Source organism: Leuciscus leuciscus (genome assembly GCF_965113295.1).
Source record: "Leuciscus leuciscus genome assembly, chromosome: 1".
Classification (NCBI taxonomy): Eukaryota; Metazoa; Chordata; class Actinopteri; order Cypriniformes; family Leuciscidae; genus Leuciscus; species Leuciscus leuciscus.
The window spans coordinates 78001448-78014608 of NC_138725.1; the positions used below are offsets into that span (position 1 = coordinate 78001448).

At 36.7% G+C, this 13161-nt stretch overlaps 2 protein-coding genes and 1 long non-coding RNA gene across 10 annotated transcripts in view; 2 read left to right on the top strand and 1 right to left on the bottom strand.

Moving 5' to 3' along the window:
* The window catches only part of tex2 (testis expressed 2), a 58396-nt gene extending 54935 nt beyond the window's left edge, over positions 1–3461 (top strand). For all 7 annotated transcript variants that reach the window (XM_082185195.1, XM_082185201.1, XM_082185199.1 and 4 more), the window contains exon 12: positions 1402–3461. In XM_082185195.1, the coding sequence (XP_082041321.1) occupies positions 1402–1536 (135 nt within the window). In that variant the 3' untranslated portion in view covers positions 1537–3461. The remainder of the gene's footprint in view (positions 1–1401) is intronic.
* Positions 3462–4535: 1074 nt separating this feature from the next.
* On the bottom strand, positions 4536–5592 carry LOC309512574. The gene is made up of 2 exons (XR_014211088.1): positions 5208–5592; positions 4536–4964 (listed from the first exon to the last, which is right to left on the bottom strand). It is a non-coding gene; the product is annotated as an uncharacterized lncRNA (long non-coding RNA).
* Positions 5593–6814: 1222 nt separating this feature from the next.
* The window catches only part of ern1 (endoplasmic reticulum to nucleus signaling 1), a 72486-nt gene continuing 66139 nt past the window's right edge, over positions 6815–13161 (top strand). For both annotated transcript variants that reach the window (XM_082185055.1, XM_082185056.1), the window contains exon 1: positions 6815–7032. In XM_082185055.1, the coding sequence (XP_082041181.1) occupies positions 6961–7032 (72 nt within the window). In that variant the 5' untranslated portion in view covers positions 6815–6960. The remainder of the gene's footprint in view (positions 7033–13161) is intronic.

The window sequence follows — 13161 nt, forward strand, 5'->3', positions numbered from 1 at the left end:
AAAAAAACATTGACTTCGGGACGACGGAACTGGAAATGCTACAATGCTAACTGGTTTTGGCCAGTTATACTTGCACCTCTCTATTAGTGGTTTCTAGGGCTGTGCAATATAGTTGAAAAAAATTATCACGCTATGTTTCATATCGTTCGGTATCGATATTATTGACATAAAAATAAAAAATTAAGACAAGTAGAAAAGTTTGAATTTAAACCTCTGTTTTTTTTTCTTCTTTATCCACATTAAGGCAAACAACAAATTAGGCTATATTAGTTTTAAAAATATCTTCTTTGTCTTATATTAAAGGTATAGCGGAGGATCTTTCCAAATTTTAGATAAGACCCGCCCTCTCCACTTTTTGAAAAGTTTGATTGATTCACCAGAATGATTGACAATTAGGAGGACCAATAGTTTAGACTACCCACCAGGAAGTAAAACATCCTCCGCTATACCTTTAAGATAAAAAAGTAAGTGTTAAACTCTTGAGCTTAAATAAAATGTTACAAAATGTGTGCAATGTAAAAGTGTAAATGTGGAAAAATCAAGGCAAACTTTGAGGTAGATCAACAATAAGGGGTGTAACGGTTCACAAAATTCACGTTTCGGTTCGATACAACACAGTGGTGTCACGGTTAGGTACGTTTTCGATACAGCAAAAATAAAGAAATGATTTAAATTTAATTTTATATTTATTTTAAAAAAATGATGTTTTCCTACATCTTGAAAGCAGCGCTAAGAGATCCAGTAAAGAAAGCATTGAATTCGCCACTGAAGTAAAAACATCGCTGCGAGATGTTGCGGTGGGCGCGCTAGCATTTTAATGAATATATATATACACACTATATCGAACATTTTTACATCGTTACCGACAATGGTGTACCATCGATAAATACCGATACCGTTTTATCGCCCAGCCCTAGTGGTTTCCCTCTGTGATTAAGAGCTGCAATCCCCAAATGACCAGTTTGGAGCCAAATACATGCACATAACTTCAAATACACTTTAATTGAAGGTGTGTTAGTGCAAACAAATACTGTGCTGTGTATTAATTATCAACATGGGCTTGCTAAAGCTAAATTATGCATGATTTACTGTTATTATTAGAGTAAGTACATGCAACATGTTACAAGGTTACCTTATTTTAAGGTGTCAGTACTTAAATATATAATTACACTGTAACACTGAGTAATATTAATTAACTACATGTACTTACTATAGGGTTAGGGTAGGATTAGGGTTTGGTTGAGGGTTAGTTGCATGTAATTATGCATAATTTACTGTTATTACTACGGTAAGTACATGTAACAAGGACACCAAACGTTCCTCACTCCATATTTGTTTGCTGCTGATAAACAAGGTTTTTATGTTTGCATTCTCTTCTCTTTCCCCTCGTTCCTTCCGCAGAAAATCTTCGTAATGCCAAACATGGATGACGTCTGGCTGCCTATCATGCACTCTGCCATGGACACGCGATCCGATGCCAATGCCTTGAAGGACGAGGACACCGTGGACCCCGAGGAATCCCTTGATGACATGTGAAGATGTGTTTCTGCGTAAAGCAAGAAGATAAACACTCGAGTCCCATGAGGGCAAAGACTATACCTGACTTGAAGATTACAGGTGCCATATTGCCCATTGAACACAGCTGTGAAAAATACACATCCAATAACTAAAAGAAAGGACAAAATTGCTTGCTTTGCTTGCTTGCGTTTGATTTGACTGGGACGGTCCCGAATGCACATGCTGTTGGCCCTCAAGAACAGGTTTTGGTGACGTGAAGACGCATAGAAAGTCTAGGTAAAGTGTACTCTACCTCTCTGTTTGATGCACGCTGACTTACCAAAAGCCCCAGGGTCGCATGGCACAACCTAAACTCGTATCCTGTAATAGCCTACGGTCACAGCCTAACATCACAGGACTTTGACTACGACCGCAAACCACCTTTGAGGGTTCGATATTTGCGTTACAAACACCAGTAAATGGTAATTTTAACCAAACCTAAAAGCCATTTATGATTTTCTCATGAGTGTCATACGCTTCTAAGCAGCAAATACTTGTTTAGACTCAACAGATCTACTAGTGCACCATTACTCTCTTCCATTCACCGCTGCCTGAGCCCTCTGTGTGGCGTCCGATTATGCAATTAGATCAATTTCACTGTGCTCAAGAGGGACACCAGCCAATAACCCCTCATTCCTTAGAGATCCGGACTCAAACAGCCTATTCTGGTGGATTCATAGCTTTACATCCGCAGGCATCGGCCCTCAGTTGGGTCTCCAACGAGGGGTGCTAACAATGCTAATGTGCATAGTACTGCGTATGGCTAAATAAACCGGCTCATAAATGCTCATTGTATAGTTTTAGTTTGTCATCTAATCAAGTGTATTTCGGGTGCAAATTCCCCATCACAGAACCCCTAGGTCAATGTCGGAAGGCTAATTCACCATGGCTATCCCTTGGGAATTTCCCTATTGGCTTTTAGAATAGTTTGTTTTTGGGGAGTGTATGAGTAAAATGAGATCATTACCTAAAGAGACTCACGTTTTTTACATAAACTACACGTCGAATGTGAGTTTGAAGCTGCTGTTTTGTTGCTAGGTAAAGAGTACAACCCATAAACAAACATCCTTGTGGCGTTTCTTGAGAAACACTATTCATAAACCCCCACGGGAACGTCCCATAACTAACTCTCCTTGAAGACTGAATGGCTTTATTTAGCAGATAAGCTAATTCGACCGCTTGCGTGACACGCTCTCACCGTAAAACCGTTGATATGAAGTGGAGAAGATGCGATTATGGTCATTATTCACTTGAACTGAAGATGATTTTGGTGGATTCTTGGGCTAAAAATAAGTGCTATTCTATTTCCAACACGATGAACTCGTATGTTGTGTACATGTGAAGGAGGTCGTTGAATGTACAAAGCGTTTTCGTCCACATATTTTATCAAGTGTTAATATCTGTGTTGTTCATCGTCAGGTTTGTTCTTTTCACTGCGCTTTGCAGGTCATGTGGTGTATTAAATCAGGTAGGTCGTGTCTGTTGGATTATCAGTGGCAAGTGTTTGCCAAATAGAAATATCATGAATGAATTCTGACATTCATCCATTATCAGATCCTTCACATGTATTGAGAAGTCTGAGAAAAAGTGTTTTATATCCGACAAACATGACAAGGTCTGTATCTTAGCTGGCGCTAAGGTGTCAGTGAACGTAAATTGTGGGTATTTCCACATCGGTTTTGGACTCGAGTCCAAATAATCAATCCTACATGTACTTTGATTTCAATGTGTTTACTTCAAATGACAAGTTTTGTGCTAGAATATTGCCATTCACAATTGATCTGTTGTGCGCGCTCTGCCAATCGCTTATTCCTTTGCACAATGTTTTATGTTAATATTGTGTTCGGCCATATTGACGACATGATTGTGTGTGGAAATTGATAAAAAGGCTTTTGCAAAAATAATTCCAGTGTTTCCAGTATTAATTTTTTTGTTTGGGATATTGGGACATGAGGTCAAATGGGACACTAATGAGTGAAAATAAAAACTTGTGAGACCACATGATCAAAATGGGATGCCCAGATTGGTGTCCATCATTGAGGAAAAAACAAGCTTTTGCTAGTTTTAATAAGGTCATAACTACTATTTTACACAGTTTTTATGGAAACTTGAATATGATGCACTACTGCAACAAAATCAGTTTATTTCATGTTTCTATTGTCAGAATTGGTTGTTTTTATTTTGTCCCACAGTTTGGGAGGATGGGATGGCATTTTAGGTGATTTGGACCATGTTTAATAGTTTAGCTTAAGAAAATGATTAACCTTGCAATAGAGAACTAATACGTTGCTCTGGATGCTCTAAAACCCCAACATTTTAATTTGTGCAAGACCTAATCAACCACAAAAATGTTCATTAACTAGCTGGATTATGCTGACATAATAAAACCCAATTCTGAAAATAGTATATATATTGGTAAAGGGTTTAGTTCATCCAACCAAAAATTGGGTCAGTTTATGATTTTTTTTTTACACTTTAATTGAGTCCAAGTAATAAAGTTAAACATGGCTCTTAAGTGGACAAAAAAGAAAATGTCACCTATAAAGTATGAACTAACTTGTGTAATACACATGCTTGCACTACTAGCCTAAATCAATAAGATGTGCTGTCAATCATATGAAGTGTTACTAAAGAAAAGCTGAGTTTACATCATGCATCCTTTCATTATAATATGAACTTGTTTAAATGGATAGATATCCTTTGTATAACAGAAACATATGGGATAATGTTTCTAGTGTATGGCTAGAAACCTTAAACAAGCTGAATATATAAGTGTATTAAGTGTAATTTAGGATTTGTTGCTTGCTTTTAAAAGAGCGACTTGGGGGGGAAACCAAGAGACTCCAGTTATAACAAGCATTCACTGTTGCACCGTTGCTTGACCCGATGAGCCATGAAGGGGCTCCACGAGTTCAGATACAGTGCTCTGTACAACTACAAAATAAAGACATCTCGAAACAAGAAACACAACAGGCAAAGACGGCCATTTTGTTTTATTATGCACAGAAACTCAAACACATACAGAAGTTTGCATGCACCCACAAAACATCACTACACCCTATAAAAGTTATACATATCCCAAAAATGTGTTATTTAACTAAGATGTATCTAGAATTAAACACTTTGACATTTAGAGATGTGGGGACATACAAACCTCAGCTTCATCCAACTCCCCTTCTCGCCCTGTTTCAGAAGTAAAAGACACCATTAACATCGACTCAAGCTTTCAGACCAGAGACTCGAGCTGAGATCCAGCAGTCTGGTCAGTGTTTGAGTTCACATCAGTGTTGATCAGTAGTCTAACGCATAATCATCATTCCAGGACATACACAACTGAAGGATTCATTCAATGAACTCAGGCCTGGCCTTACCGAACATCACTGGCTCCACTGCGACTGCACACACTCCTGAGTGGGGACAACAACAACATTAATAATGTGTTATAGTATAATCATATAGACAAACACGACTAAATCTTGATTAAATCAACACTCTCTCCTGTGAATGAGTGTGTATCAGCCATGCTGCAAACACGTGCTCAGGCCAGTCGCACAAACACTGTCTTTGGCTTACTTTACGGCATCAAATTACACTAATAAAGAAAAACATTTGATTATAAGTTTGTAAGACTAGTTTGCTGGTTTACTCACCTGGATTTGTCAACACACGAGCTCATTTGCTCATCAGAATCAATGATAAACTAGTGTCGAGTTTATATTTCTCTGGAGTTTTCGGAACTACGGAAGACAGATAAAGATAAAACACTTCCTAGAATCTAAACAGCAGCTCAGCATTACAGATTCAGTCTCTCCGGCCTATGAACATATAAAACACACTGACTTTAGCGTCTGAAAGCGACTCACTACTCTCGCTCTCTGCGTGTAATAAACGAACATCCGAGAGAGAGATGCTCTTAATATGTGGAGACGCCGAACTCAATCATTGGCCAACGCGGTCAACGGATCACGTGTTCCTTCATAACCAATTACATTCCAGTAAAGACTCATCTGGATACCAGCAACTATGAAACTTTTACACTCATCACACTGTGTAGATATTGTGTATAATATTTTTGCATTTGTATTATGGATGATAAAATACTGTTGAATTAAAGAATAAAAAAATAAAAACACCACTGTTTGAGGACACAAATATTTATTAATATCTGTTTGAAAATACAAATCAGCATTTTATTTCCGGTCTAAACTCCAATAACAGATACATCCAAAATGTTTATTGGCAACGTGTTGACGATTAAATTAATGTTGAATAATTAAATGGTAAGTAGTGTTGGGAGCAATGCTTCATGAAGCTTCGAAACCTTTTGTGTCGAATCAGTAGTTCGGAGCGCGAATCAAACTGCCAGAGTCACGTGATTTCAGTAAACTTCGTTATTTCAATGGTTCGCCGCTGGAGGGCGATGATGATTCCTGTGAACACATTAATACTGTGGGTTTTACCTGATCTCTGATCAGTTTTATACATTTGTAGACGTTTTAATTAGACATTAGTATAATTAAAAGTAGCAGTCTAATAGTAGTTAGTTAATAGTCTCTAATTGGCCTGTTTAGCTAAGCCATCCATGGAACAAACAAAACAACCCCTTAAAATTGATAAAAGAACACATATTACACATATTCTTGATATGTATTGGTGTTAGATTATTAGGTAATTGCATTTGATAGATTATATTTTCAATAAAACATTTGTAATGGGTTTGTAAAAGGTGTTTTTACACATGGGTTTTTGCTGCAGTTACACTGTTGGACCAGCAGGGGTCGCCAGAGTGTGGAGTTTCGATCGCTTAGAAACAGTGAATCGGTTCAATTGATTCGAAGCTTTGAAAAGCTTCATTTCTCCCATCAATAATGGCAGAGTTTCATCACAAAAGCAGTTTAATTAGCATTCGACTTCCATCGACATCCATTAAAACAAAACCCCTAGTGTACCGCAGGTTGTTGTTCAGTCAAATAAGTAAAGTGTAATTAAGTTAGTTACTGATGAGAATTAGGACAAGTAAGAATAACAAATTAAAAGCTGTTTTTGGGGACCACGGTATTCTTGGAAAGTAAAAGTCAGATTTATTATCATTTATTTATTATTATTTATTATTATTTTAATATTTATTATTCTTATTTGTTTATATATATATATTTAGTTATACGCTAATAACAACAACAAAAATTACAAATATGACTCCTCGTTTCCGGTCCAAGGTGAAGTGACGTCGTGTCCACAGCCCCGCCCCCAGCGCGTTGTGCGCATGCGCAGGAGCAGTAAGAGGAAGCGAGTTGATAAACGCATTGAACCCGTCTGTTCACTAGTAACGTTACAATGACACAGTGAACGATCGTAAACCGAGCCGATATCAGCCGTGTACTCCGCGTGACTCTGTATGTGTGTATGATGGCGTGGGGAGTGTGTAGCAGGGCTCTGGTGTGGATTATATCTGCGCTCATATGCTGGAGTCTGATGGTGAGTGTGTAAACATCACTGTTTCACTGATCTCTGATCAGTTCAGTACTACTGTATTCATTACTACTGGAGTCAGGAGTCTAAACACTGCTGGTCTGACCTGTGACCCTGTCTAGTCTTTTTGCTTGTTAGTTTGGGTGTCAATGATTCAATTGTCATTGAATAAGGCTGATCTTTGTTTGCCTGCTGTTTAATCTGACTTTATGGACAATGAAGATATTTCTGATATGCAAAAGTATATGCATGCTGTGATCTGAGCAGAAACATCAGAACAATAGCTTTATATGATAGAGTAGACCCGATCACTAGTGTCTAAGAGAGAGTTATCTTCAGTTTTTGAGTGTTTCATGAGTCTGTGCTTCACATCTTTTCTTAGACTATACTATAGTATCCTATTTTATCAGTGGATATAAAGAGTGCCTTTGTCAACGGTGTGAAGAACTGGACCTGAGCCTGTGTAAGCTTTTCCACAACACACTTTTTAACTTCCTGAAAATTAACCGATAATCGGTTTTACCGATATTTAATTGGGAGTCGGTTTTGTAATATCAGATTCACCGATATACGCCGTTTTCAGAATTGCGTGCAATTAAATCACTGCGTCAACAGTGTTCAAAAGGTAAAATAACTTGCCTTTCTTTATTAATAAACTGTATTTAACATAACAGTCGTTAATGCACTAATGAGATATCGGTTATCAGGCACATAAACATGCAAATAATTCTATCATATCGGTCATTTTTTATGATATCAGTTATAAAAAATCAATATCGGTCGATCTCTACTAAACATCACAGTAGATTTACAGCCTTTTGGTGAAGACTGGCAGTGAAGAACAAGAAAAAAGACAGAAAAAAGGATGTGCACAATAGGCTAATGCATACAAAAAATGACATGTATAACAGCTGTTATGACGTGCGAGTTATGAATAAAGTATATCAAACAATATAACATTATTTAAAACATTTTAAAGTAAACATTTTCAATTATGATCAGCATAATGCAGGAATATTTAATATAAATGCACGGCATTTTACATACCGTACATTACGTACAACTATCAGTCTGCTCACATATCCCTTTATTAACGTTTAGCCTGTTTATTAAAATGCTTTATTTGATTTTTTTAACAGGAATGAAAACAAGACTTGTGAAAATGACATGTTTTATATGATTTATATTTAAAATATTGTACAAAATAGAAAATATTGCCCTCATATTTTGATGGTTTAATCAAAATTTTGACCTTTATACAGTGTAAAGACTGTAAGTCTATTGATTTCATCAATGATTTCAGCATAACGTCTAGTTTAATTCTCCTGACTATCAATGTGTGTGTGGACTTGTAGCTCACAGGAAGTGTGTGTGACTCATGATGGATAGATCTCTTATCATCACAGTTATTGACATTCAACACATATTCAGTATTAATTATTACTCTATTGTTTCTCTGTTTTGCTGTCTAGAATGAAAGGCTGTGTATTAGAACTGCAACTCTAAGTTATCAAATAATGTTGATTATCTAAGAAAAAAAAACATTTGTTTTCTGCATTTAACGTCTTTTCCCCAAATTTCATCTTAAAATGTGCTGGATGAAAGCTAAAGAAATGTGCATTTAAACATAAGTATGCATTCACTAAATTGTGCAGAGACTTTTATCTAATTGACTTTCAAATGAGAATAATTCATTGGAGAGAACAAAACAAATAGTGCTAACATATTGTATGTACTGATTGGCTTCATCACTGTCTCCTCTCCACCAGTAAGCTGGTGTGTGGTGGGCGTTCTGGCGCAATATGGCTGCCGTCGCATCATCCAGATGGATGCTGCACATTGTTGGTGGTTGAGGAGATTCCCCCATCTATGTAAAGCGCTTTGAGGTCTCAGAAAAAGCGCTATATAAATGTAACGAATTATTATTATTATTATTATTATGTAAGCTTTTCCACAACACACTTTTAAACTACCTAAAAATCAACCGATAATCGGTTTTACCAATATTTAATTGGGTGTCGGTTTAGTAATATCGGATTCACCGATAAACGCCGCCATCTTGTAGGCGTTTTCAGAATTGCGTGCAATTAAATCACTGCGTCAACGTGTTCAAGCTTTTTATAATAGTGCTAACATCCTAAATGACTAGTAATACTACAATAGAGCGGTTGTACTAAAAAATAAATGTGTGTTGTACATTTTATGCATTATACACTCATTATACACTCTGTCAGCTGTTGTTATAGACCCAAATTATCTGCAATGACTATTATTTTTATTAGGGATACACCGATATGAAAATTTTGGCCAATACCGATAACTGATAATTCTTTTTATTTGAAAACCGATAACCGATATATTGGCCTACATTCAATCTACATCCAAATTCTGACATATCTTTTGAGAGTCTGATTACAAAAACAAAAGTCTCACCATTAAAATCCATGTCCCAAACACACAATTATAATGTTTTATTACAATTTTATGTAGCCGATATTACACACTTAACTGTATTTTCCTTTATTGAAGTGATTTTAATCATATTTCAAGCTATTCAAACCCATCATGTTGAACAGTGCGCATCTGAAGCGTCTCAACTGAAGGTAATAACACATTATTTAACACATTATCGGACAAATTTTCTTATCGGGCCGATAACGATAACATTAAAAATGAACCGATATCGCCCGATATGGCCGAGCCCTGATTGGTTAGCAGTATGTGTCAGTCATCTTTAATAAATGCACATGTTGCAATCTCTATTAAAATAGTGTCTGATATTTCCCTCTTCTGCTGCGCCGTTGGAGAAAGAGGATGTGGAAGTGTGAGAGAGATTGGGTGGACCTGCTAATCACACACTTAAATATACAAATAAGTGTTTTCACATTTGATAGTTCATTTTAGTTGTGCCCAGATCTATAGACCATGTGGGTGTTTGCCAACAGTGATGATGCGTTTTGTGGGCGGAGCCTAACCCGTGACCGGATGCCCAACAATATTTATTAATGAAGTGCGTTATAATAAGTAGACGACACTGAGGATTAAAGCACATCGTGTCCCGTTGAGTTTGTTTTTGTGTCATGCTAAAGTAACTCTGAAGGAACGTTTGCAGTGTGATGATGATGATGATGATTGTGTGTGTGTGTTTCAGCAGATGTTTTCTGTTCTCTCCTGAAACCAAGAGTGTGTGTGGCTGTGTTTCGATGGGGATCGAGTCCATGTGAGGTCGTGAGAGATCTCACAGCTGTGCAATGTTTGCTCTCGCTAACCGTCAGATTCAAGCCACTAAAACACATTATCAGCACGTGGTCCAGTACAGTGTGTAGTGTGTGTGTGTGTGTATATTACGAAGTCTCTTTGTTTAATGAAAGCCACACCAGAGTCAGACTAGTTTCTCTAGGTGAACAGGTTGTGTGTTTATTGAACAACTGTCTGTCTAGAGGTCGGGTTTAGCTTTGAGGCCGGGAGTGATCACTGTGCGTTTCTCTCCTCGTTTCAAGCATTTCTTTTAAATCTACAAATACTGGGTGTTGTTTGAAGCAACTTTTGGATTCAAGTATCAAGTTACTTGTTGGTATTCACGGCGCTAGCAATGCCAAGGTCATGGATTTGATTCATGAACTGATAAAAATGTATAACTTTCATTACAATTTCAACGCAATGTGTGTCGCTTTTGGATAATTCAATTTGAGTTAATTATAAAACTTAAAGATTTTTTTGAATGAATGAATGATTCATGATCCACCCCTACTGCTAGTTTTTCACATCGTAGTAAATAAAAATACAAAAACAATAATACTAAATGTAGGGATGCGCCGATATGAACATTTTGGGCCGATACCGATAACCGATAATTCTTTATATTTGAAAGCTGATAGCCGATATATTGGCCGATAAATCTAAATCCAAGTTTTCATATAATTTTAACCTGATTACAAAAACAAAAGTCTCATCATTAAAATCCATGTCCCAAACACACAATTATAATAATGTTCTCATGATAATTTTATGTAGCCGATATGACAGACTGTGGCACTGATTTCAAGTGATTTCAATCATATTTCAAGCAATTCAAAACCATCATGTTGAACAGTGCGCATCTGAAGTGTCTCAGCTGAAGGAAAACACATTATTTATCAGCTTTAAGATATCGGACAAATTTTCTAGTGATGCACCGAAATGAAAATTCTGGGCCGAAACCGAAACCGAAAATTTAGGATGCATTGGCCGAAAACCGAAACTGAAGCCGAAAATGGCTTCATATATATAAATTGCTTGAATTTAATGGATCTGAAATGAAAAATCACAATATAATAATCAAACTTTTATTAACAGTTACATAACAAAACATAAAATATTTTTAACAATAAATATAAATAATAATACCAAATAATATTATTCTTCAAGTTTTATGTTCCATCAAATAAAATAGTTTTTTAAAAGTTGGAGATTTTTGCAGAACAAATGTTACATATTGCAACTTTGGTGTCCTCTCGTATAGGGCTGTCACTTTTGTGAAAAAATCCTGTTCGATTTTTGAGACATGTGTTGTGTAGACATTGAATCGTTAGTAAATTGCCTATATTTGGCGTTGATCCGTTTTCAACGCCAAATATAGGCAAATCCACGGACAACTAAACAGGCATTAGGACGAACGTAAAGAGGGCGCTTGAGACGCGCACAAGTCAGCAATGTGGACTTGCCATAACATCAATGAAAAACATTACTAAAGGCTACATATTATGCACTATATTATGCAGAAATAGGCTGTGTGTGTGTGTGTGTGTGTGTGTGTGTGTGTGTGTGTGTGTGTGTGTGTGTGTGTGTGTGTGTGTGTGTGTGTGTGTGTGTGTGTGTGTGTGTGTGTCAGAACCTGCAGTTGCTGTGTGACATGCGTTCGCTGCGGGCGTATCGCGACGAGCTGGACGCGCTCCGAGAGAAGGCCGTTAAAATCGATTCCCTATTTTCGTTTTCGAAACTTGTGTTGGTTGGTCCGATCGATTGTGTGATAAGTGACAGCCCTCTGACATGCTTAATCTTTGATAGGCAGACGCGTGATAACAGCTCGACCGTGAGTGAAACCTAAGCGCTTGTGCACGGATGGGAGGGGCGGATGACATTCATTTTCGGTTTACGTTTTCGGCTGTTTTTTTTATTTCGATAATGAAAATAAATTCGATAAACCGATAATGCCATTTTCAGCCGAACATTTTTGGCGGCCGAAATTTCGGTGCACCCCTAAAATTTTGTTATCGGGTCGATAACGATAACATTATAAATGGTCATATATCGGCCGATACCTATATGGTGGCCGATATATCGCGCGTCCCCTAAAAATAACATGTAATTTACTAGAGGTTCTGACAAGATGTTAATTGCTGAAGTCTATTTAAAAATGTTTAATCAATTTGAGTGAATTATTATTTTTTAAATGGTTTGACGCAGTAAATTAATCGCAGTAAATTAAAATACAAAAACAATAAACATCATGAGTTTCATAGTAGTTTGTCGCCAAACCGGTAATCATTTTTAATCCCCAGCTTTAATTAGTCAGATGTTCAGTTCCTTGTGTTTCCTCCAGTTCTCTCACTGCATTTCATGAAACACTGCAGAGTTTTTAGTGCTTTCTTCCATCGGACATCCAGCAGAAGCACAATATGTTTTCAGTCAAATCATGTTTATTTTAGTCTTCAGACGGTTAAATACACAGAGGTAGTGGTCGACTGATCTGTTTCAAAGGCAGTTATTTTTAATGATCAACATCAGCCAATAATTGTCGTTTTAATACCAGCTAACTTCATAAACTTCATCTTATATAAGTATAGCCTGTGTTAAATGCCTTTAGTTTACAGTGTCATGTTCACTTTATACTGTATTTATAAGTGGTGTTATCTGGTCTATGAGAAACTGTGATTCCCAATCTACACAGACTTACTAGATTATTGGGGTTAGAGTGTTTACTTGGTTTTTTTTTCATGTTTTTGTTTTTTTTTGTGAAAAAATATTATAATAGTTTTACATAATCAAGAAGTTTCTATTTAAAGTAAAATTGTCCGGTTTAAAACACAAAACACATTTACTTACACATATTTGAGAAGTATTTCTACTATTTCTACAATCTACAGTGGCCAAAAG